Consider the following 25,423-nt stretch of genomic DNA (forward strand, 5'->3'; position numbering starts at 1 on the left):
TGCTCTAGGGGAACTAACCTCTGGAGATCAGCTGTACTTTGGGGAGATCTCCAGGCCCCACATAGGAACAGAAAACTTTACCTACAATAAGAAGTAGTGAAGTCTACTGAAGATCCTGTGGTGTTTCTGAGCATGCCGTTCAGCTCTCCCTCCGCCTGCAAAGGAAGTCCCTTGTTTACCGAGAGCCATCCCAGGAATAAGGAAAGGCGTTGTTTTTCCGAACAGTTTCTTGGCTAACTGAGGAGGTCCCTGGCGGCTTTTTCTGATTAAGGTCGAGTGTGAATGTGTTAAATCCACATTAAGAGCCCTCGGCAGCAGTTGTTTATTTTTGCTAATTCGGACAGCCAAGATCAAATTGGGATTTCATTTGCTCAGGACTAATCTTAATTAATAAAACCTATTTATTTGTTTAAAGGCACCCGCTGCCTTGGGGTTACATTTCCCCACAAGCATTATTTCAAACCAAAACAGAACAAGTTTTTCGAAGCTTTCACAAAAAGAAGCGAGAAGGGGGTTGCATTTATTTTTCTTTGGAAGAATTTACAGCTAATGCCCTCCAGCCTCTTGCAATCCTTTCAATTATACTGGATAAGCAAAGACACCGAAAGGAAACATGGCAATCGAGACTCCGCCACGCTAACCTCAAACAAAGGATTGGCCCTTTGGCTGAGAAGACACACGGAGTTCTAGGAGTAATCTTTGGAGTTTCTTCAGTTCAACACACTAAATGTCTCCCCGGATTTTGGAGTTACGATCCATCTGTTTTCCAAATGGAACTGAAGCGCCATAAGGCAAAAATAAAAATGTCAATAGTTGTTTTTGTTTTTACTATGATCAAGAGAAAATTCAACATTTGCTCACAAAAGTATACAAAGGGATAACCCCGAAGGCAGCCCTGTTTGCCCTCATGGCACGAAAATCACAAGGAATGTGTGCAGTGGGTGGCATTGAAGAACAATGCCTGTATTTTGATTGTGTGTTTAAAGGATCGAAATCCGCATTCACAGCTTCTGGTATCGCTAGTTTAAAAGCTCTCAAGGAGCAGGGCTGGGAAAGGCCCTTGCATAAGAGACCTAGCAGAGCCCCCAGAACTGACAATATTGAACTAGATTTACCAGTGGTAGAACTGACCACAACAGTATGCTTGGTATGCTGGGCTTTTTCCACCCGAGTTGTTTACAACGTATCTTTAGTGCCAAATGCCACATTTTTTTCCTTTTAACGCTGAATGCATTTTCTTCAGTTTGGTTCTGCAAATGTTTTCTTCTAGTTTTCCCTCCATTTTCCCAAGCTTACATGATGATTTTTTGACCTGTTTCCGCTAAGCATGATGTTGAAATAAACTTTATTTTTCCACCCCACCAAACATCTTTTTTTCCACCCCCCACGTGACCAGAATTGGTTTTGCCCGGTGCGTTGCACACACACACCCTTGTGGCTTCGCCGCTGCTGAGAACTGAGTTCATTCCTCCTGTGCCTGTTCCTTATCCTAATCGAGAAGGGAGAGAACTGTTACCCAGCTTTCACAGGTTGTGAACTTATTTTTAAGGAATCTCCACCAGCTGCTAAGAGTGTAACAGCACACAACTATTTTAAGTAGCAATGGGGAAAATAACTCGGCTTGACAATGCAGAGGCAGGCTGGGTAGGGATCTTTTTAGACTATGTATACCAGAAATGGCTTGAAACGTATCTGCAGAGAATTCACAAAAGACCAAATTGCAGTTTAAATATTTTTATATAAATTTTGGTTGCAAACAATCACACTGTGAAGTTTCAAGGCACATTCACAGAATGCTCCCTAGTCCTTTCTAGAAAGCGAGGTAAGATAGGGAGGGAGGCCTAGATAGAATGGGATTTGGGGAAGCAGGGGCTATACGTTACCTAAATTCAGCTGAAGAAGATCTTGTAGAAGGCAAGGATTCAAATGACCAGCATCTGAATCCAGGCGAAGGACGAATTCGTGTCTCACGCCAACAAGACCAAGGGAGGTTCATGTTAGCAATGAGCAAGGTGTTGCAGGTGAACTGATGGGTAATTGTAGTCCATAACATCTGAGCTCAAAAGGATTCTGCCAAATTCACAGAATGCTCCCTAGTCCTTCTGCTTCCATGGGTTATATTTCTCCAATTGCCCACCTCCTCTGTCTGAGAGCTACCATGCTCCTCAGAGATGGCCCCGGTGTGTTCTCCACCCAGTACCGTCTGCTCCACTCTATCCAGGAAAGTCTCGTTCTTCTTAATGTGCTGAAGTGTAGATACTTGTGTTTCAAGCTTGCTGCACCTTCTCTTCTAACAAAGTAACCAACTTACACTTGCTGCAGGTGTAGCTACTCATATCCTCTGGCAGGAAAACAAACATTCCACAGCTGTTGCAGGTGACAGCAGCAACTCCTTGATGATTCGTATTTAGGTGTCTTAAATTCTGCAGAGCAGATTTCTGGGCCTCCCTTTCAAAAGTCCCCTTCTATACTTGACCACCCGAAATCCAGATTAGCCTTGATTCTTTGTAGCCCAGCCCTGTCCACTGAGCTCCAGACAGTGGCCTAAGGATTGAAGACTTTTGCCCCTAGTCACTACTTCATGTTTTGCTATTTCCCTGAAGATGGGCCCTTATTGGTAAGAACTGTGAGTGGCAGTTGATTCAAATTGTTTGGGTGATTAGACAGAATCCCCATCCCTCAGCAGCCTGAGGCAAACACACAGCCAACAACAAAGGAACCTACCACACAGACGAAAGCTTCCCCAAGCCCTCAGAAAAACAAACACACGAGCCCTCAAAAACATGGGAGACCACTGAGGAAGTTCAGGCTTGTGACAGAGAGGCAGGCGATTGCAAACCACCTCTGTTTGTCTCTCACCTTGAAAACCCACTGAGGCCACCGTAAATCAGCTGTGACATGGTAGCACTTCCTACGACCAGACCTTCTCTAGCTGTTAGCCGTGAGTCCGCTCTCTGTGTCGGGAGCATTATGCCAGTGAAAGAGCGCTTTAGGGCGCAGCATTATCAGTATTGCTTCTTTAACAGATACCATGGGAGCTAGCCAATAGGTGCCTGTGCCATAACACACATCTCTTTTCAATCAGCCTTCATCTCTCTTCTAATAAAAGGAATTGGGTTTTCTTGCTTTTAGGAAAGGACTTCATACATTGTCGAAGGCTTTCACGGCTAGAATCAACTGGCTGTTATGGGTTTTCCAGACTGTGTGGCCGTGGTCTGGTAGCTTTTGCTCCTCCTAACCTTTTGCCTGCATCTGTGGCTGGCATCTTCAGAGATGGCCAGCCACTTCATAAATTCTAAATCAGTGATGGCGAACCGTTTCGAGACCGAGTGCCCAAACTGCAACCCAAAACCCACTTATTTATCGCAAAGTGCCAACACGGCAATTTAACCTGACTACGGAGGTTTTAGTATAGACAAAACAGTTGGCTCAAAGGCACACGTTACTCGGGAGTAAGCTTGGTGGTAGTCGGTGGCTTTGCTTTGAAGCAACTGTGCAACGCTTCCAACGGGTGAATCACGACCCTAGGAGGGTTTACTCAGAAGAAAGCCCCATTGCCAGCAACCGAGCTTACTCTCAGGTAAAGGATCACACTTTCGTTCTTCCCATGAAAATCAGTAGGGTTTAACAGCGCTTAACAGGGTTACCTACACTGCTTCCCCAAACTAGGTCTTTAGGTTTAATGCCAATAATCTCCCCGAAATAATTACACTATTATCACATGATCTAACTTCCAGCACGCGTGCGTTCACCGAGAGGGCTCTGAGTGCCACCTCTGGCACCCGTGCCATAGGTTCGCCACCACTGTTCTAAATCAATGCTATGCTTTTTCAACCATAAGGTTTAGTAACTTGCTCCCGGCAAGTATTAGAGTCAAATACTCCAGGTTGCTTTCTATGATACCTAGCGAGCTGGATGAACTTTGGCAGACTATTGTTCTTAGTTAAATAATTCTGATGCTACATTCTGTGAAATGGCTGCTAACTTTCTGCTGGAAATATCCTACAAGCAACAGTATATGTATGAATCAAACTAATTCTTGTTATATGTTGCAAGTTTGTATTTTGATGCGATTTAGATGTGATTTTATACTTTTTATACTGTTTATGCCAAATAAAGGCTAAATGAATTAAAGTAACTTGCTCCTTCTTTTTTAAAAAAGGGACAATGACATATCTTGGAAGGCAGATTTTTGCACCTGATATTCTATTCCATGACTCCCTCTTCCCTATTTTTACACACTCCATATTATTCTGCATATGCAGCGCTGAGCTCTGCTTTGTGTGAGAGGCAGAAAAATGGGGAAAGCCAATGATCTCTTGAACGTCATCCTCGCGCCTGTCGTTTTTGCAGGGCCCGTGCCCCGGCCTGGTAACGTTTCCTGACAGCGCCGCGAGGGCCTTATTAGAGAGCAATCCTCCAGGCAGGCTAGAGTTCCCCGCATCAGAGCTGCTAAAATTTGACATACAGCAGAGGAATCCAGGGAACAAATCAAAGGGCTGTCATAAAAGTATTCCAAATTTCAAAACCCTTCCAAAATAACGTTTTTCCCCACCATTAGGGAACAAATGGAAGCCAGATGTTTGCCTAGCAGAAAATGCGCTGGATAGTATTTCAGGGGAGAATTAAACTGAAATGTGGACACGCACAGACTTCTTTTGGCATGAACCCTTAGCCCTCTCCCCCTTTGGCACGAACACATGCCCCCGCCCACCCGCACGCCCACCTGAGCTGCCATCTTCTCCTCCCACGTTGCCTTCCTTCTGTCAAATGTCAAATTGTAGCCTTCTTGGGGCAGGGGCCTGTCATTATCTTCTGGAATGTGGGGGTGAAAAAGGCGCTGTGTGCATCTAGATCACATCCAAATAGCACCCAATTCCATTCAAAAAGAATTATTGCATTATTGGAGAAACCAGAGAAAAACTACCATTCCAATCAATGGCATCTGATCTGTTTTAGCAAGTGGTCATGTGTATTTGCAGAAGAGTCATGACTAGAGCAAGGTGTAACTCTTTTCCGTCAGTACATCTTCAAGGTCGCTTCTCTAGCATTTCACAAAAGGAGCTGCTAGCTGTCGATTACCTGGATACAACGGATACACTTCTTTTCATATTCTGCTTCTCACTGTTCAAAATACAACAACATCAGAACTGACCAGAACTGTATTACTAACAGGATTTATGCTCCTTTCTGATAAGTTAAAAATGGCTAAGCTTCTAAATAACTCGAATGTTGAAATCTCTGAAGCTGTTGCTATATTTTTACTCTGTGTACTGCAAGTTGCGCAATAATGATCTTATAAGGAGCAGCAGTGGCGTAGGAGGTTAAGAGCTCATGTATCTAATCTGGAGGAACCGGGGTTGATTCCCAGCTCTGCCGCCTGAGCTGTGGAGGCTTCTCTGGGGAATTCAGATTAGCCTGTACACTCCCATGCACGCCAGCTGGGTGACCTTGGGCTAGTCACATCTTCTCGGAGCTCTCTCAGCCCCACCTACCTCACAGGGTGTTTGTTGTGAGGGGGGAAGGGCAAGGAGATTGTGAGCCCCTTTGAGTCTCCTGCAGGAGAGAAAGGGGGGATATAAATCCAAACTCTTTTTCTTCTTCTTCTTATTGTATTTGGAATTTCTTGACACACACTGGTTTTATGCCTAATAAAGGTTTTGGATTTAGATTTGGTATTTGCAGAAGGTGAGCCTCAAGTCCAGTTCTACCATTAAGTCAAGTGAGGCTGTTGTCTCAGGGGCCTTTGGGTGGGGAGGGGGGGCAGAGGCCTCCCATCCCACTGATTATTCCTGCCCGGAAACTGAGGTTGCAGGACAAGGCCCACCAGGCTGTCCTGCCCTCTTTGGAGTTTAGGTGCATGGAAGCAGCCTGTAGGACCTTCTCCACAGTGGCCCCTTCACTGTGGAATGCCCTCCCTCCAGAAGTTCTCCAGGCACCTATTCTCTTGGAGTTCCAGTGCCTGGTGATGTAAGGTTGCAATGCAACCTTGACGGAAAGCCTGCTGTAGTTCCTAGCAGGGTGCCCCGAATAGTGATCAGTTGCTGTCTGCTTGCCTGTGTGAAACTGTCTGTGTGAGTTTCAGTGTGAGAATCTGGATTGTTTACGTTTTACTTTCCTCTTTGGCGGGAACTTATCTGAAGCCCGTAAAAGCGGCTGCTTGGGTTCTGGAAGTTAGTTCTCGCATTGCCTGTATTTGACTAAGGATGCCAGCTCAATAAAGAACTTGCTACAGTTGCTTTTGGCTGGGCTTTACTGGTTCATTACAGGTGAAGACTGTCCTCTTCGCCCAGGTGTTCGTTGACTCCCCCACTGGGAGGGGGGGCGAGGTGTCTGCACGCCCCTCCCTTTTTTGTGGGTGGAGGGGGTGGGTGTTTGCAATTTTAGGGCAAGGAATAAATGTAAATAAATGGATAAATGTAAATAAACAAATAAAATATTGCAGCCTCCACTCGGGATCCAGAATAGCTAATCCTCCCTGCCCTCTTCCTTCCAGCCCTTAAAAAAAAAAAACACAGCAAGCCACAACAGCCCTACAGATCTTCCCAAAGTCTCGTGAGGTTCCTACCTCTCCCAAGAGTTCAGCCATCTTTTGGGTTGCCGAAACCTCCACAGAAATCAGCTGGGCCAGCAGAGCGACCCAAACAATGGCCAAACTGTCGCTTCTAGGAAAGCAGGTTGCACAAGAGCTCAGGCATTCCTGGAGGGTGGGGAACCCTGACCTTTTTGAGCCCATAGGCCCGTGGTGGCGAACCTTTGGCAGGGGCTGATGGGAATTGTAGTCCATAACATCTGGAGTGCCAAAGGTTCGCCACCACTGCTATAGGCCCCGTTGGAATTTTGATGCAGCTGCCTTTTGGGTGCAGCAACAAAATGGCTGCCACAGTAGCCACAGATCAATCGCCACATCTTAGGTTCAGTCAGAGGTGTATGGGAGGAAAATGGCGGCTGAGGCAATACCTGCTCTGGATGCCCCCCTGCGTCTCCACCTTACCTTTCGTTCCTCTCTCACCTCCTCCTTTCAAGTTCAGCCAGTCAGCAGTTTCGCCAGGCCCCACCAGCCTGCTGTGGGCCCGTTGTGGACCCACGGCAGCCTGGCGGGACCAAGCTGAGGGGCGGCTGACTGACTGTGGGGGGGAGGAGGAGGGGTGTGGAGGCCCACGTGACTAAATGGCTGGCGTCCATGGATGTGTGACCCCCACATGTCCCCATGGCAGGTACGTCCCTGGGTTCAGTAAGATCCTTGTGCTGTCAAAACATTTAAAAAACACAGCACGGCTAATCAAATCCGTCATAGTCCCTCTGAAGCCTGGCTGTGCAAAAGCTGCGCCTGCCCCATCCCCTTTCCCCAAAACACTTGGCGGGTGCTAGAAAAGGTGTTGGCGGGTGCTGGGACGTCGGGGATCCCTGTTGTAAGGAATGCATGGTCACAGTGCTTTTAAAGCAAGGTTGAAAAGAGAAGGAAAGGAGGTTATCAGAGTGGAGAATCAGAAAGGACAAAGAGAAGGAAGAGCGGGTGGTGCTGGTGGAGAGCATGGTCAGCTGGACTTCTCACGGCGTGAGGTCTGGTGTGCTGCTAGCGTGTTTCCCCGAAAATAAGACAGTGTCTTATATTCATTTTTGCTCCCAAAGATGCGCTATGTCTTATTTTCAGGGGATGTCTTATTTTTCTATGTTCTGTCCGTCGGACATGCTTTCAAACAAAAACTTTGCTGCGTCTTACTTCCGGGGGATGCCTTATATTTCACACTTTAGCAAAACCTCTACTACGTCTTATTTTCAGGGGATGTCTTATATTCGGGGAAACAGGGTATCTCACAAACTCTTTGTGTTCCCTTCCCGCAGGAGAGAGTCTGAGCCCGACCCGCCGCTCCGCCAAGCGGAAGAAGAAGCAGCGAAGGAACCGCACAACCTTCAACAGCAGCCAGCTCCAGGCCCTGGAGAGGGTGTTCGAGAGGACGCACTACCCAGATGCCTTCGTGCGGGAGGAGCTGGCGCGCCGGGTGAGCCTCAGCGAGGCCCGAGTGCAGGTGAGCAAAGCAGGGCAGAGAAGCAACCAGAGCGCCCGCGATCCTTGCACCCCCTCGGCTACCCTAAGCGTCCTTAATTGCCAAAGATCGCTCCCATTTCCCCTCCAATACCATTTTTTAAATTTACTGGTGACTGACACCTCTTTAAGATTTGTCTAAAATGGGGCAAGACATTGTCATGAAACAAGTTGCAGACTCGACCTGCGACAGCTTTGTCCGGGTGATTTTTCTCCACAAACCCCTGCCCCTTACTGCAAATTGATGAAAACTGAGGCGGATTTTTCACTGAAAAAATCGATGAAAACCGAAACCAATGAAAACCGAGGTTCCACTGTATTATAAGACATTTCTTTTCCTTTTGGGAGAGACGCTCTTTACTTGGAAATTAGTATGCGAATGGATCTTGCAAGAGGAGGAAAGCTTTTGACTGCGGGTAGTTGTGGGGAGCAGCTGTGGGAATGCAAGGGCGTCCCTCTGCTCATCTGTGAAATGTCAAACTTCAAGAAGCTCCGGCAAGAGTGTGTGTGTGTGACTGGCCCTCGTTTCCAACTGAGGAGGACCCGCACAGCCCTAAGGGACGGGCGTCCCAGTCGATTTCCAACGCACCTTCCTGTTCTCATAAGAAGTTCTTAGGGTAGTGTCTATATTTGGGTTTTGCCAGAGAGGTAAGTCCCACAGTGAGCAAGAATGTAAATCCCCAGGAGATCGCTGGGACAGTTGTATCTAAATAACAAGGAAGGTATATTCATTTACCAGGCAGGTTTTAGAGAACAGATCAGCAGCAGAGATCTCTCTAGAAGAAGAAGAAGAAGAAGAAGAAGAAGAAGAAGAAGAAGAAGAAGAAGAAGAAGAAGAGGAGGAGGAGGAGGAGATGATGGAGATATGGCGGAGAGGAGGGAGGAGGAGGAGGAGGAGACACATACATCAGCTAATGCGGCCTCAGAATTTGCGAACCATCTCAATACTTGAGGCACGCCAGATCTCACTGACTGGCCAAGGGTTGTATCCTTTCACATGCACAAGATTCCACCCATGCCAGGGATAGCCAACTCGGGCCGTTTCCTCCTGTGCTTACAGCCAAATGAAAGGCTTCCAGAGAAAGGTTTAAAAAGGACTTTATTTGAATAAAGGGAGCTCCAGTAGGTGAAAGGGCTCACCTTTCCCCACTTTTCCCTCGGCCAAGCCGCGCAGAATCTCAGCGACATCCCTGGCGCTTGGCGCCCCTACCTAATCAAGTCATCAAAAGGCGCCCTTTTGCGGGGCGATGCCCAGGGATGCCTTGCGCCGAGGGGGGGCGCGACAGCGTAGCTGCCGGGCTGCCGCCGCCTTCCGCGGAGGTTAAACCCGCTGCTACCTCAAGTAGCGCTGCCATAAGCCCCAGTCTCTGTGGTCCTGGCCCTTTATACCATAATAACCGAGCAGTGCAGATAACCGCGGCGTAGCTCAGACAGTAGACGCGGCAGCTCATGCCGCAGATTTGTTTTCGCCGGTTGGCGCGAAGCGGTTTATTCTGGCGTTATAGTTCGCCAGGAATGCCTCACCGAATTGCGCCATTTCAGCTGCGTGTTCTCGGCCTGGTATCTGATGAAAGAATGCCATTAGCGAATCCACCACCATGGGAACCTGTTACTAAAATTTTTGGATCCCACCACTGGTTAGACTCCCCTCCTGCGCATGAGTGCCACCTTGTGAATACAGTGCATACAAACTGGGCATGTGACAGCTCTGTCCCTATGAACAGAAAGGTTAAAAAACACAATTTCTGCTTGTGGGGAGAGGAGGGCTAGTGGGAGTGTGTGTGAGAGATCGGCCCAAGGTCCTCTACTGAGCTCCAAAGCAGATGGGAACTTTGAACACAGGTCTCCCTAATCCTGTTGTTGGTACATTTTAAAGAAGAAACTTGAGGGGGGAGATCCTAATTAAGCCCTATAAACAGTGGTGGGATCCAAAAATTTTAGTAACAGGTTCCCATGGTGGTGGGATTCAAACTGTGGCGTAGAGCCAATGGGGCTGGGCGGGGCACGATGGGGGCGTGGCCAGGCATTCAGGGGTGGGGCATTCCTGGGCGGGGCTGTGGCAAGGACGCAGCTGCTGCACCAGTCCTTGGGCGGGAAACGAATGCACACGGGCGCAGGCTGCCACGCATGCCGGTGCACCTCCTGCTGGAGTGCTTCAAGTTCTGCGCGCTACTGCTGAGAGGAGGGGCGTAACGAAGGCAAAAATCACGTGGCAAAATCACCAATTAGTAACCCCCTCTTGGCACACGCAAATAATTAGTAACCTACTCTCGGGAACCTGTGAGAACCTGCTGGATCCCACCTCTGCCTATAAATGCATCCGAACAAAACTACAGCACAATGCGCATCCAGCTGTGTGTTAGAATAAACGCACAAGCATCATGGGCAACTAGAAAACTGTCCCGTGTGTTGGGGAGCACATCACTGAGAACAGAGAGGGAAAGCCATTTGGAGTTGGCAGGAAAAAGGAAGGGCCGGCAGTTGGGGAGGTGCTGTGGATCTGAGGCGGCCGCCTGCGTGTGCTCGGTACCTGTGCCTTGTTTAGCTGGAACATTTGCCAGCACAAATCTCCATAAAGATGGTCACAGAGTTCCCACAGGTTGTAAAGCAAGAATGTGAAATAACACCAAAACAGAATGCTGTTTGTACTTTTGATCCCTCTTGCCTTTGGCGGTCTATTAAATTGAATTAATAATAATAATAATAATAATAATAATAATAATAATAATAATAATAATAACAACAACAACAACAACAACAACAACAACAACAACAACAATCATCATCATCATCATCATCATCTGTTTTTTTCTTTTCTTCAACAGGTCTGGTTTCAAAACCGAAGAGCCAAATTCCGCCGTAACGAGCGAGCAATGCTGGCCAACAGGTCGGCCTCTCTTCTCAAGTCCTACAGCCAAGATGCCGCCATTGAACAGCCGATGGCCCCCCGACCCACCACCCTGAGCCCAGACTATCTCTCCTGGTCTACCACATCCCCCTACAGGTAAGTTCACGCAAATTTAATTCATCTGATTCCCAGAAAGTGGGATCCACTGGGCACAGGCACATTTCCACGCAAGCCCAGACCTTATAAAATGCAGCTTCCTAGAAAGGCTTATAAGCCTAGTAAGAAAGGCTAATAAGCTAATAAAATCATGTTCAAAAAAAGCTAATAAAATTATGTTGGTGAGGGAGCAAGCTTGTTTTCTGCTGCTCCAGAGATAAGGGCCAGGAGTCATGGGTTCCAGGTGAAGGAAAGGAGATTCCATTTAAACATCAGGAAAAACTTCCTGATAGTAAGGGCTGTTCGACAGTGGAATGCACTACCTCAGAGTGTGGAGGTTTTTAAAGAGAGGCTGGATGGCCATCTGTCAGGAGTGCTTTGATTGTCTGTTCCTGCATTGTAGGGGGTTGGACTTGATGGCCTTGGGGTCTCTTCCAACTTTCTGGCTCTTTCCGCACGGGCCTTTTACAGCGCCCTAGGGACAGCAAAAACGCTGTCCCTAGGGAGCTGTTCGCATGGGGCCGCAAACATGCATCACAGGCATGCCGCCACGCCCGGCCTTCTTCAGCGGCACGCAATCCCCAGCTGTTCCCAAACCTCGCTCCGCAAGCGAGGTTTTCTGGAAATAGCAGCTTCTAGCCACTGCCGTAAGCTAACGGCAGAGTGGCTGGAAGGCGCCATCCCATTCCTCTTCCCATCAACTTACCTTCCTTCCTCATGCACCTTCCGGCGCTGGCCGCCGAGGCTCAGAGACACGCTTCCCTGCCCTGCAACTCTGAGCAGTCGCGCAGGGCAGGGGGGCGTGTCCCCTGGCCTCGGCAATGTGCCGGAAGGTCGCAGGGAAGGTAAGTCGATCAGGCGACGGCACAGCACTGCGCCGTCTTCCCTGTCTTTACCGGGACCATTCGTGCGAAAGGTCCCGGGGGGGGGTATCGGCGTCGTATACGCCGACGCACCCCCCAGCATGGTCGTGCGGAAGCAGCCAAAGATTCTATGATTCTAAAGCTTCCTCAATTCTTCCCCAAATATTATTCCTTTTCTAAGTGATGCAAAGAAACACCATTTCAAAAATGGAGTATACTTCACTTCAAAGTAAATGGAATTTGCCCATATGAAGGGCTTAACCCAGGCAAAGCTATAGCTTTGTTGGTTACCAGGAATTGCAAATTGGGTTGAAAGATTAGATTGGTGCACAAGGGGAAAGGTGTCCTTTTCAAATTAATCTTCTGCTCTTCTATTGATCCAACACCAAGTCCCTCTCCTTGGTTTTTTTCCTGATTTTAGACATTTCTAAAGGTACTTCTTGACTTGAAGCACCCCGGCTGACCTCTTCCCCTGCTGTTCAGTTGTATTTCTCTCTTCCCACCCCCCTCTACCTTGCAGTGGACTTTTCCACATTCTCATGTTCCTTGCAACGAATTTCCTGTTTTTGAGTGGAGGTTCAGCCACCACCACCACCACCCCAGTGTTTTGGTCCCTTTAGTAGTCAATTCAACATCACACAGGCCCCCTCCGCACCAACTGTTTGCAAGTGGATTTTGCCATTCCGCACAGCTTCAAAGAGCACTGAAAGCAGTTTGAAAGTGCATTATTCTGCATGTGCGGAATGAGCCACAGATTAAACAAAGCATATCTCCCTGAAGATTTAAACAGAAGTGTGTCATGTACTATTGAAAGTGGCTTGGTGTCAAATTGACCACAAGAGGGAGCAAAACACCCTGCAGAACTGAGAAAAATCCCCAAAGAAACAGGAAGTTAAGACAGAAGGAACATGAGTTTGTGGAAAAGTCCAGTGTCTACCTGTGCAATGCTGTTCATATGTCCAGCTGCATCAAGAATGCTTTTTGTTGTATGTTGTCACGCAATTACACATGAGTATCCATAAAATCCCGCTCCAAAGGGAACCTGATGCAATCATATGTATCATCACATCGGCTGTTTGTATTTTTGTTTTTTGCAGTGTTTTATCAGTGTAATGGGAACTTAAACCACAGCCATCTTGGAGACTAACAACTCTTCTCCCATGGTTTTCTTTTCTTTGCCTCTCTGCATGCGCTGGGCCCCTCCTTCCAGTGGTACAGTGCCTTCCTACAGTTCCAGCAGTGCCGCCACGCCTGCCCAAGGGGTGAACATGGCCAACAGCATTGCCAGCCTACGCCTCAAAGCCAAAGAGTTCAGCCTCCATCAGAACCAGGTGCCCACGGTGAACTGACAGCGGCATGGGGAATCCCGCCTCTTTCTCTAGGGCACCCCAGCCGGGCTCTTCTCCCAGCCCGCACACCAGCATCAATTCCAGGTTGCTGAGCAACCAGGCCTCAGTGATTCTCACACCAGCAACGCCAAACTCCGCCGCAAAGTCTCCTCGTCTCTGTCACACCCCTGCTGCAAACAGAGCGAGTGCCGACGATAGTTTGTAACTTCCGTGGACCTCCACGGGTGGCGTTTTAAACCCCGTCAAGCTTTTAAAAAGAAGTATTTCCTTGAAGAATAAATTCTCCAAGAAGAAAGAGATCTGGCAAGTGAACCCGAGTTTGCTCGAAAGGACCAAAGGACAGACTCGCAACCCACACATGGCTTGGCTTTGAAGTCAAAGTGCCTGGACACCCAAAGAACTTCCGAGCATTTGGGAGCAGAGACTGGAACCGTGGCCAGGTGGTCCCCATGAGCCGCTTCTACCCCCTTCCCACCCTCCCGTTTGTCCAAAAGTTTGGCTGACTTTGGTGATACGGAACATGGCACAACCCATGCAAATAAACCAGTGTTTGTATTGACGTTGATAGACTGCGGTGCTTGAAAAAGAATGACTTTTCCATGACCCAAGCAGCACTTCTGCTCTCCAAATCCTGCTGCACATATTCCTTAGCCCAGGCCTGCATCATGCGATTGTCCATTTAGTACGAGCTTGCAACACAGTGTTGTTCTAATTGTTCTGGATGTTACCCCTCTTCGTTTCCCTCCCCGCCCTCTTTCACCTAAATATCCTAACTAGCTGGAAGATCATGGGAGAGGAGTCGCTTGAGAGGAGGGTACTCCGCAGTATGATAACTTGCTCATTTTAAGGGAAAACCTCCCCTTGCCTCTGGGAGAGGAGCCCAACATTAAAATGGGAATGCTGGGTCCTAGGAAAGGCTAGGACCATTCTACCCCCCATACACTGGAGGACTGGGTAGGTTGTTTGTCCATTGCTTTGATCCTTGTGAGGTTTGTGGAGATGAGGACAGAGGTAGGATCCAGCAGGTTCTCACCAGTTCCCGAGAGTGGGTTCCTAATTATTTGTGTGTGCCGAGAGGGGGTTACTAATGGGGTCTGCTTTTCCACCTCCACGCCCTCGACTCCCCGAGAGGCATCCTGCCTTTGAACGTGAAGGTTCCACATAGCAATTGTGACTAATAATGTAACTCCCTGAACTGGGTTAATCCCTTTCAGGTACTGCAATTCATGGATTCTCAGGCTTTCGTACCTTTTATCTCACCAGTCTCTGTCAAAGAACCTGTGCGTTTCACCATTTCTGTGCTCAGATTTGTGAGTTGGGGCATTTTCTATAATGGGATGATGATTTAGAAATGACCTGGTGCAAAAAAAATTTGAGGGGTCATGGTGGGGTGGCTGCCCATTGGGGGGGGGGGGCATCCAACTCAGGTTTTGCCCAGGGCTCAGGTTTGCCTAGGTACGCCTCTGCCCCCTTTGCTGAGGGGGTGCTGGCGAGGGAACCTGTTACTAAAAATTTTGGATCCCACCACTGGATGAGGATGAAGAAGAAGTGTTGGATGTATATTCCCCATTTTCTCTAAGTCCTTCTCACAGCTAGTGTTAGGTCCAGGATCTTCGGAGAGTACCTATTTACAGCTATAAAAATACGTTTCTTCTTTAAGTATTGAAAATCATGCTGCGGATAACTCTGAGTCAGTATTGAATGTCTCCTAAATTCATATTTGGGTGGAAATCCAATTTTTTAAAAAACCCTCTAATTTTTCCAAGGTCTGGAAAATCCCAAATCTTCCTGAACCAGAACTACTACTATAGAAAACTCATCCAGAGAGTCGATGTGGTGCTGTGGTTGAGAGTGCTGGAGCTGGGTTCAAATGCTGACGTGCCGTGGAAGCTCACCAGCCACATTCTCTCAGCCCAGCCTACCTCACAGGACTATTGTGAAGATGAAATGGAGGGCAGGAGAATGATGTGAGATGTCTTGGATCCCCATTGGGGAAATGAATTGAATAGATATAAGAATAACAGGGCTCAGATGCTGTTGGGAGAAGCCTGCTCTCCTCAGAATAAAAAAAACAAAAATATAATTTCAGATTTCCTCCATGCTGCTTTGTGGAAAAACAATGTTTGTACCAAATGTCTACTTTATAACATGTCCAGAATATCGTTCAAATGGCACATAAATTTCTTCCTTATAATCAAGGGCTGATTACCATGTCCAGTATTAACATATACAGGACTCACGTCAGAACTCATTTTTGGGAAGCCGGCATTTATGTACAATAAGCGTGTCTCGAAAATAGAAGCTGGCATTTCCTCCTCCATACAGAGTTAGCTTGGTTGCTCCCGGGTAAAGTGCAACACAACACTTCCGATTCTGATGCTGATGCTGAATGTCTTCTTAGCATACTCCATGCAAGTAGAAAACTAGTTGTGAGAAAGATTTGACCTCTCCCCCCACCACGTGTAGTTTGCTTGCTCTGCTGGTTTTCTACCGTGTTTTCCAGAAAATAAGACAGTGTCTTATATTAATTTTTGCTCCCAAAGATGCGCTATGTCTCATTTTCAGGGGATGTCTTATTTTTCTGTGTTCTGTTCGTTGGGCATGCTTCCAAACAAAAACTTTGCTACATCTTGCTTTTGGGAGATGCCTTATATTTCGCACTTCAGCAAAACCTCTACTACGTCTTATTTTCCGGGGATGTCTTATATTCGGGGAAACAGGGTACCTCAAGGGTGCTTTTTAAATGCAAGTCAACATTCCAAAACATATTTTCCCCATCAGCAATCTGAGATAAAATAATCCCACCTCATTTTCCAAGTCAGACCCAGTTCACAGAGCCTGATAATGAAATTATTGAATAATGAAAACACATGATGGATCAGTTGCTGATGGATCAGAGGCTTTTCGATTGTCTTCCACTACCCTGTTTCCCCGAATATAAGACATCCCCTAAAAATAAGACATAGTAGAGGTTTTGCTGAAGTGCGAAATATAAGGCATCCCCCGAAAGTAAGACGTAGCAAAGTTTTTGTTTGGAAGCATGCCCGACGGACAGAACACAGAAAAATAAGACATCCCCTGAAAATAAGACATAGCACATCTCTGGGAGCAAAAATTAATATAAGACACTGTCTTATATTCGGGGAAACACGGTAGCAACAGAGAAGCTGGGGAAATTAGCAGAGAGAGATAACGAACTATTTAAGTCCATCCACTCCTCATAACATCGCAAACCCTTCTAGCCTCCATTCAGCATGGACGGGAGGGAGTTTTCAAAATTCTCAGCCATCAGAGTTTCAGCGAGGCTTTCAAACTCCAGCCAACCACTGATCCCTCCTCCCCATGGGAATCCTGGGAAATGTAGCTGCTTGAGAAGTATGCTCTGCTATGGTTTCTGAGTTGCGCAGCGATTCAAGTGTTGGACTAGGATGGGAGAACTGGATTCAAATCTTTACATAGATATAAATCTCATCGGGTGCTCTTGGGCCAGTCACTCACCCTCATCTTGGGCCGGTCACTCACAGATAACCTACCTTGCAGGGTTGTTGTGATGATTATAATGGAAGAGGGAGAACCGCGCTATATCCTCGCTCTGAGCTCATTTAGCGGTACGGTACCAAATTCGGTAATTCGGCACTCTTGCTAAACTTCTGTTCCCAAGATTCTCCTGTCTCAGTAATTGAGGAAATGTGAAGTACAGACCAGACTGGAGAGGGTTATTTAAAAGAGCAATCTGGGCTATTATAACTGCTGAGGAGAGAAACCTTTAGAGATTTCCTTATGTGTGCAAATGAAGAGTATAATTCCAAAGGGGCGGGCAGAGGTGGAGGCCAGCAACCCTCACCAACTGCCAAAGGGGGCTATTGTCCATGTATTTTACAAGCAACTCACTGCAAACAACATTCTTGGTGGGAAAGTGGCTTGGCTTAGGTGAAGACACATCACGGCCACCCATATCCGATGCTATTGTTGCTGTTTTTGTAAAAAAAAAAATGCTTACAAATAAATATCTAATAGTTTGTACATCCTTTGTTCCAAAAAGCCTTGGTGCTTATGGGGGTTGGGTGGCAAAGACCTGTGGAAGTTTGGAGGCGGAGCTTCTGCCAGAAATGTGGGGCACATGCAGTGGTGGGATTCAAGCGCCACTTTAACAACCGGTTCTGCCGAAGTGGTGCGAACCGGCTGGATCCTACCACTGGGCACATGGTGAGAGTTTGGTGTGTTAGGCAGAACCAGCACCTGCCGCCCCCCTCCTTGGATAGCTGAGGAGGAGAGGCCTCAGCCTGGGGTTCCCTGTCTGGCTTTCATGAGAGACGATGCCTTCCTCCTCACAAATAACCACACAAACACAGGACAACTACCCTGTTTCCCCTAACATAAGACATCCCCGAAAAATAAGACATAGTAGAGGTTTTGCTGAGGTGCGAAATATAAGGCATCCCCCGAAAGTAAGACATAGCAAAGTTTTTGTTTGGAAGCATGCCTGACAAACAGAACACAGAAAAACAAGACATCCCCTGATAATAAGACATAGCGCATCTTTGGGAGCAAAAAATAATATAAGACACTGTCTTATATTCGGGGAAACACGGTATAGACAATAGCAATCAAAGGAAACAAAGACCAGGATACTTCTATTCAGATGCATTCACCTTTTGACCTTGCTCTCTTCATTGTTACTCCCAGACTACAACTTCTTTGTGACTCACATGCCAGGCTACTTTATTCAGAGGGCCTCACCTTTTGACCTCACAGTATATATACTCCACTTGCTTTCCATTCCTCCTATCAGATCCTCTGAAGATGCCAGCCACAGAGGCAGGCGAAACGTCAGGAGAGAATGCTGCCAGAACACGGCCATACAGCCCAGAAACCACACAGCACCCCAACCTTCTAGTGAATTGGGCAAGGTCATTCCAGCGCCCATTTCCCACTGAGCCGAGCACTCGGTTTACTGAGCTGTTCACAATTTAAAAGGAGCTTCTTCGTGTCTAGCATATTTGCAGGTTGAGAGTTGAAGGCGATCATCATCTCAATACCAGTCAAGCGGTAGTGATAGGTTTTGATGGGATTGATGGGAACTGTAGTTTTCTGGACCTCACTGTTTAGGGTTGGCAACATCCAGGAAGTGACTGGAGATCTCCCGCTGCTGGTCCCCAAAGGACAGAGATCAGTTCATCTGGAGAAAATGGCTGCTTTGAAAGGAGGATTCCATGGCATTATAACCAGGGGTCTGCAACCTGAGGCTCTCCAGATGTTCATAGACTACTATTAGGGTTGGCAATTAGGGAGCAGCAGTGGCATAGGAGGTTAAGAGCTCGTGTATCTAATCTGGAGGACCCGGGTTTGATTCCCCGCTCTGCCGCCTGAGCTGTGGAGGCTTCTCTGGGGAATTCAGATTAGCCTGTACACTCCCACACACGCCAGCTGGGTGACCTTGGGCTAGTCGCAGCTTCTCCGAGCTCTCTCAGCCCCACCCACCTCACAGGGTGTTTGTTGTGAGGGGAGAAGGGCAAGGAGATTGTCAGCCCCTTTGAGTCTCCTGCAGGAGAGAAAGGGGGGATATAAATCCAAACTTCTTCTTCTTCTATTCCCATCAGCCCCTGCCAGCATGGCCAATTGGGATGGGAATTGTAGTCCATGAACATCTGGAGAGCCACAGGTTGCAGACCCCTGCATTATACCTTATTCAAATCTCTCCCCTCTCCCAACCCTGCCCTCCTCAGAATTTACCCCCAAACCTGGAACTGGCACCTCAGTTCCTATTCAGGCCAAATATAATGGGCGTAGGGTATTATATAAACCATTTTGAGCGGGGGTGGGGGACTTCGCACAGGTCCCCATAAAACAGTCTGGCCTGTTTTGATCCCCTCAATCTGGAATTTTCAAAAATTGCTAAACCAGCTAATCCTTTTGCACATTCTGGATTGGAGGTGCTCCCTTGCAAACACAACAGGCAGAAGAGGCTTCATTTCCGTCCCTTCCACCCGTTTACTTTCAGTTCTGTGCCGTCCACTGTCAGGGAGAATCTGCCCGCCCCCTGCTGCGCCATTCTGTGCCTGTCACCCAGCAGGTTGTGGACCGATTCTCTGAGCACCTGATAGTGTACAAAGTCCCCCAAACAGCGAGTATGATCGATCTACGGCAACACATTCATTAACGTCCAGCCATTTCAGGGAGGTCCCTTTTTTTCCTTTTGTGTGTTGCATATGCGCAGCTACGTAGGTGCAGCCAACTGGATTGTGGGACAATCGGCACGGCTGTGGGGATTCATTTCTATGTGCCTGCTCAGCTATGCATGCGTTGCAGGACATTTTTAAAGAGAGAAGGCACAAAAGCAACCTGGACTGTGGGCTCCAACCATGGGCTCCAGTCACTGCCTATACGGCATGGATGTGAATGGGGAAAAGGAAAATGGGTTCCTTTATAACGACTGCAACCCGTTATACGTATGCTGTGTGGAATCCACCTCCGTTTGGGAGACCATGGGGCTTTCCCCACTGACAGAGTTGAACTGGTTTCTCCCTAGGTTCGCCTCAGTGAATCCCCACTGCCACCGAGCTCAACATTGTTTTGTCTCAGTTCCTCCCCCCACCCTCAGAACTGCGACATCCTTGTCGCAGTTATGAACTACACTTTTCTGCCGGAACAAGGTCGATACCGCTTCGAAGCTTCGAAGTGGGGAAGCATCGAAATGACACCTCATCCGTTCAACCAATCACAAACCGCTTTTGTGGCATGCGCAGAATGGGAGAGTCATGGCGGGCAGAAAGCGCATGTAACTGTAAACTGTAAAAACTGTAAAAACTGTTTAAAAAAGAACGCTCCCATTTCCCGCCGTAACACAAGCACCAATCATGATCTAGGAGCGAAACAGGCACCAAGATGATCCCACCCACTTAGCTCGGTTCCGAGGGGCCAACTCAGTTGCTGTGGGGACAGCCTGGAATCGGCCTCCACTGAAGGGAACTGAGTCGACCTTAGCTCCCTTCTGTAGTGGGGAAAGCCCCCTTAAAAACTTCAAGGCCAACAATGTGGTTGCAGATTTCCTTTCCAAGAAGGACATGGACTCACTCCTAGGTGTACATGTGTGTACGTCCTCCAATACAAAGTATGCTAACTAGAACTGATTTGTTTCGATTCGTTGCAGAGCAGCCATCTGTAAAAGGGTGTTCTTCTGGTGGGGCAGGGACAGGCCTGGAAAGGCAAGACGAGGCGAGGCAGGGTGAGGGGGAAGGGGGTTGGGGTGATTTTCGTGCCTCCCGCGGGCACATGCCCAGTGCAACACACACACCCTTCCCCCTTGTAGCTCCGCCACTGGTTTCTGTCCCATTCAGCCAGTGGACTCCTTGGTGTGTATCCTTTTTCAATGCCCTTACATGTCCCAACTGAGGCCAAACCATGTTTTCATAAATGGTCCCCGTTTTCTCAAAGAACTGTATAGCCATTCACTTCTTCTTGGAGGACTCTGAGGCAAATTATACGCGAGTTCTCTGCTGGACAGGGAGGGTACATTTCCATCACAGCAGAGTTTTCATTGCAGACAGGCACAATTACGGCACCGTATATCCTGGAAGCCCCGCAGCTCCTGAGAGAGGGCAAGCCCCGATGTTTTCCCGTGTTTCAGGGTTCTTGCTCCTTCCAGTCCCCACCTTGCAAGTATTTCCAGAGGACTGGAGGCTGGCTTCCCACCCACCCACCCACCCCCCCCAAAAAACCCCCAAAATGACAGATAAAGACCCTGCACAATAGTGATGTGAAATGGAAAGGACTCAAAAGAGCAAAGTGCAAGCCATCTTGCGTATAGCCATCAACATCTTCTGTGTGCGCGCTCTCACATCTTCTTCCCTTCCCCTTTTCCCATTCTTCAGACTCCCGCTAGTTTCTTGGGGTGGGGGCGAGCAGGGGCTTGCCCAGAAGTGGCATCCTCCTCCATCACCAGTGATTGTGTGTGTGTGTGTGTGTGTGTGTGTGTGTGTGTGTGTGTGTGTGTGTGTGTGTGTGTGTGTGTGTGTGTGTGTGTGTGTGTGTGTGTGTGTGTGTGTGTGTGTGTGTGTGTGAGTGAAGCCACACCATGAAAAAATATTGATATAAAATTTAAAGGGCTTTAAAAAAAAATCTGTCAATCTTGTGCTCGACAGGCAGCGACCCAGAAGTGAGCACGGGAAAGCCACACAGTAGGTATTGGGGCACCTCCTTGTGTGTAAACAAGGAAACCCCACTGCGACCCCACAGCGGGGCGAAGAGCGTCGCGGTAAGCACTCCATGCACAATGGGTCTGACCCTCAGCATATTTATTGTTGCTTGTTTTCTAGCAGCTGCAGAGAAGAGTCAAAGAAGGATATTTTTACATGTGGGTTTTATTTAAGTTTCATGGTTTTATTGTTCAGGACCTTGACCTAAGAACAGGGGGGGGGGTTGAAAGAGAAAAGGGGAGGTCTGACATAGAGGCAGGGTTACGGCCACACTGAACCACCACCAGAAACCAAGAGAACCGTCCAGAAAAGAAAATACCTTGTATTGTCGAAGGCTTTCACAGCCAGAATCACTGGGGTGCTGTGTGGTTTCCAGGCTGTATGGCCGTGTTCCAGTAGCATTTGTAAGATCCTCTGAGGATGCCAGCCACAGATGCAGGTGACACGTCGGAAGAAAGTGCTACTAGAACCGGCCAAACAGCCCGGAAACTACACAACTCCCCAAGAAAATACCTTGCCCCAAACAAGACAGTTGGTTGCATGAGCTGGTAACGTGTTTTGCAGCCATCAAGGTTACAATTCAGAACATGTGTCTACAAAGCCTTTGAATATCTGCTGGGTTGAACATTAACTGCTCGTGTGCAGGAACCTGCCAAACCAGAGAAGAACTTAGGAAACGAGGCTCAGCTCTGAATACCGTTGAACTTATGAGCTGCATGGATTCATGCCGGGCAACAGGTAATTACCAACTCTGGCGCCACCGCTAACCATGACCATGTGTTTCAGGCAACGTCTGGGGGAGCCACCAACTCCGTATACAGAACCATATCCTGTTTAATCTCTTTTGGTTCTGTGCGTTTTTGATTGAAGCGTATCTGTTAGACGAATGAAACAGTATCGTTATTTACTTTTTTTTTTCATTTCATTTAGCCTTTATTTGGCACAAACGGTATAAAATCACATCTAAATCGCATCAAAACACAAGCTTGCAACATATAACAAATGAAGTTGATTCATGCATACTGTTGCTTATGGGATATTTCCAGCAGAAAGTTCGCAGCCATTTTACAGAACGTAGCATCAGAATTATTTAATAAGAACAATAGTCTGTTTAGTTCGTCCGGCTCGCTAGGTATCATAGAAAGCAACCTAGAGTATTTGACTCTAATACTTGCCGATTTAGGACAACGGAATAATTGGTGAGTTAATGTTTCTAATTGATTTGCATCACATGAACACACCCTTTTGCACGTTTCTAGATTGTTATATCTACCTTATAGTATGGCAGAAGGGAAAACATAGTATCGTTATTTACGTTCTGTGCTTGATTTGCCGGTTTCATCTGATCTGCTCAACGCTTGGGACAGTGGTCTTGTAACCTCGGCCGATTTTTAACAAATAAACTGAACAATGTACGTTTGCAGCCTGGAGTTGCCAGATCCTTCTTTCTGCCTTTCTCTCTCTCTCTCTCTCTCTCTCTCTGCCCAACCTTTGCATCAACAAAATCTGCTCTCAAAATTTGAAAACAATCGGGAATGATAGAGAGACAACCCCTCCAAATAACTTTTAGGATGTACAAAGGATTAAAGTCTTATTCATACGTGTGAGCATACAGTCCAATGATTCTTGATATCTAGTAATGGAATGTGCTTGAGAATCACCCACTACAGAAGAGACCCCACAAGGGTCGAATCCCCACTTGAAATTTGCACGCAGATCCAAACCTGTTGGTTGTGAAACCGTGTCCTCTTCATCAGAGTTTCTCCCTCCCCACCACAGCGAGCACACAGCAGACCCACACGGTTGCAGAACTCTTAGCAATTCCCACTACCAGGTGAGCTTGCTTCGCCGGTCTCCCCTGATTGGCTGGCGTGCCTTGATGGGGCGGGACCTTTTCTCACTGCGGAAATGTACATTGTAGGGGTGTGATAAAAAAAACAGCGTGCAAAAGTTTAATGTTTAACTGTTTGACTGTGCAAACAGTCAATCGCTACCTGTGTAAACAATTCAAAGTTATGCATTTGACTGTTTAACGTTTGCATCCCCTTCTGCTGGCCGATCGCAAAAGTGGAAATGAAACCAAGGAAAGGCTGCGTGTGCATCGCAGTGCTGATTGGTTGCCCAAATTCTGCAACACATTCCAGGGCGGGAAACGAGTCAGGGTTTCAACCCTCATCCCTCTCCTCCGATCAGCTCTGAACAGTGTTAATGGGGTCTGTGCCACTTGCAACCAGGTCCTGCCAGAACGCAGATTAACGGGGAGAACGAGCGCCAGAAACGGAATCTGCCAGGCAAGCGATGGGGAGGTCGTCCCTCAAACCTGGTTAGTTTGTGTTCTGAAACCTGGCTAAGACGGTAGTGGGGATTCGACCAAGATTTTCCTGCTCCTTCATACTATGTCAAAAACACAGAACATCTAAGATGCGGCATTCATGCAGTCACCTTGCAGAGGATGAAATGGTAACCTGGCGGTGGAAAGTGCCGTAGGGTTTTCAAGGCAAGAGCCGCTAACAGAAGTGGTTCGCCATTGCTTGCGTCAGTGTAGCGACTCTGGACTTCCTTGGTGGTCTCTCATCCAAGCACTAACCAAGACTGACCCTGCTGAGCTTCAGGAGCAGCAGTGGCGTAGGTGGTTAAGAGCTCGTGTATCTAATCTGGAGGAACCGGGTTTGATTCCCAGCTCTGCCGCCTGAGCTGTGGAGGCTTATCTGGGGAGTTCAGATTAGCCTGGGCACTCCCACACACGCCTGCTGGGTGACCTTGGGCTAGTCACAGCTTCTCGGAGCTCTCTCAGCCCCACCCACCTCACAGGGTGTTTGTTGTGAGGGGGGAAGGGCAAGGAGATTGTCAGCCCCTTTGAGTCTCCTGCAGGAGAGAAAGGGGGGATATAAATCCAAACTCTTCTTCTTCTTCCCATGGCTGGCAAGATTGAGCTCGCCTGGCCCATAGTTTACTATAGTGATATTTGTGATCAGTGCATTTTGTGATCAATGCAAAGATGTGCACTGAATGTGGCATCGTCTGTTTACAGACCAGCCAGCAACCACCTCATGCTCAGTTGGATTCCTGCTTACTGTGTGATCCTTGAAGGTCCCGTGGGAAACATCTGGGCCAAAATGATCTTGGAGGGGGGGGAGTTATTTTTCCAGTTTTGGAGCAGTGGCCCTGGTCCAAATCTGCTCCTGGATTGCTTTAAAGATGAGTTGCCTACAGATGCTGTGCAGTTGCAGAGAAAGTGGATTGTCTAGTTTTAGAAGTCCTGTCTAGCTTGGCCCCACGGCAGAGTCTCCTTGGCTTTCCTGCAGGATGGGCCACGTGCTGAGGATCATCGATAATTGGCGCCTGAGAATCTGTGGGAGTTTTTCCATAAATTCATGGGATCGCTACAATTCCCATTAGTGGGAATTGTAGTCCATGAACATCTGGAGAGCCACAGGTTGCAGACCCCTGGTCTATAGCAATCATGGCAAATGCAGCAGGAGATGCTTTTTCCTGGTCTGCAGAAGCAGTGAAAGTCTGCTGAACACGTGAGATTCCAGCCTTCAAACAAAGCTGGCGGCGACCAAGTCGGGATCCGGGATGTCCGGAAGAGTAGGCCAGGTGCCCAGGGGGCTCCCTTTCTCTTTCAAGGCTTAGCAGCTTTCAAGGGCTGATCACAGCACATCAAGGCCCAAGAATTGAGTTCCTTATAAGGACAACTACGCTTTAATACTATAGCACCACATATTAAGCAGTGTTGTTCAGTGGTTACAGTATTAAACTGGGGAAATCTCATGATGCTCTAGATCTGGACTCATGCATTAGGTTTATGGGTCACTCTGGACCAATCACATATACTGTCTCCCCCTTCCCTTTAGCGATAGGTGTCAAACTCATGGCCCTCCAGATGTTATAGACTACAGTTCCCATCATCCCGTGCCAGCATCATGCTGGCAGGGGATGATGGGAACTGTAGTCCATAACAT

General features: G+C 47.8%; 1 protein-coding gene across 1 annotated transcript; it reads left to right on the top strand.

Moving 5' to 3' along the window:
* Nucleotides 1–4,298: 4,298 nt before the first annotated feature.
* On the top strand, nucleotides 4,299–13,828 carry PRRX2 (paired related homeobox 2). The gene is made up of 4 exons (XM_048512182.1): nucleotides 4,299–4,371; nucleotides 7,795–8,030; nucleotides 10,873–11,051; nucleotides 13,125–13,828. Exons 1-4 carry the CDS (start codon nucleotides 4,299–4,301, stop codon nucleotides 13,261–13,263), a joined length of 627 nt encoding a protein of 208 aa, XP_048368139.1. The 3' UTR covers nucleotides 13,264–13,828.
* Nucleotides 13,829–25,423: the final 11,595 nt, after the last annotated feature.

This window comes from Sphaerodactylus townsendi, linkage group LG12, assembly GCF_021028975.2.
Source record: "Sphaerodactylus townsendi isolate TG3544 linkage group LG12, MPM_Stown_v2.3, whole genome shotgun sequence".
Taxonomy (NCBI): Eukaryota; Metazoa; Chordata; class Lepidosauria; order Squamata; family Sphaerodactylidae; genus Sphaerodactylus; species Sphaerodactylus townsendi.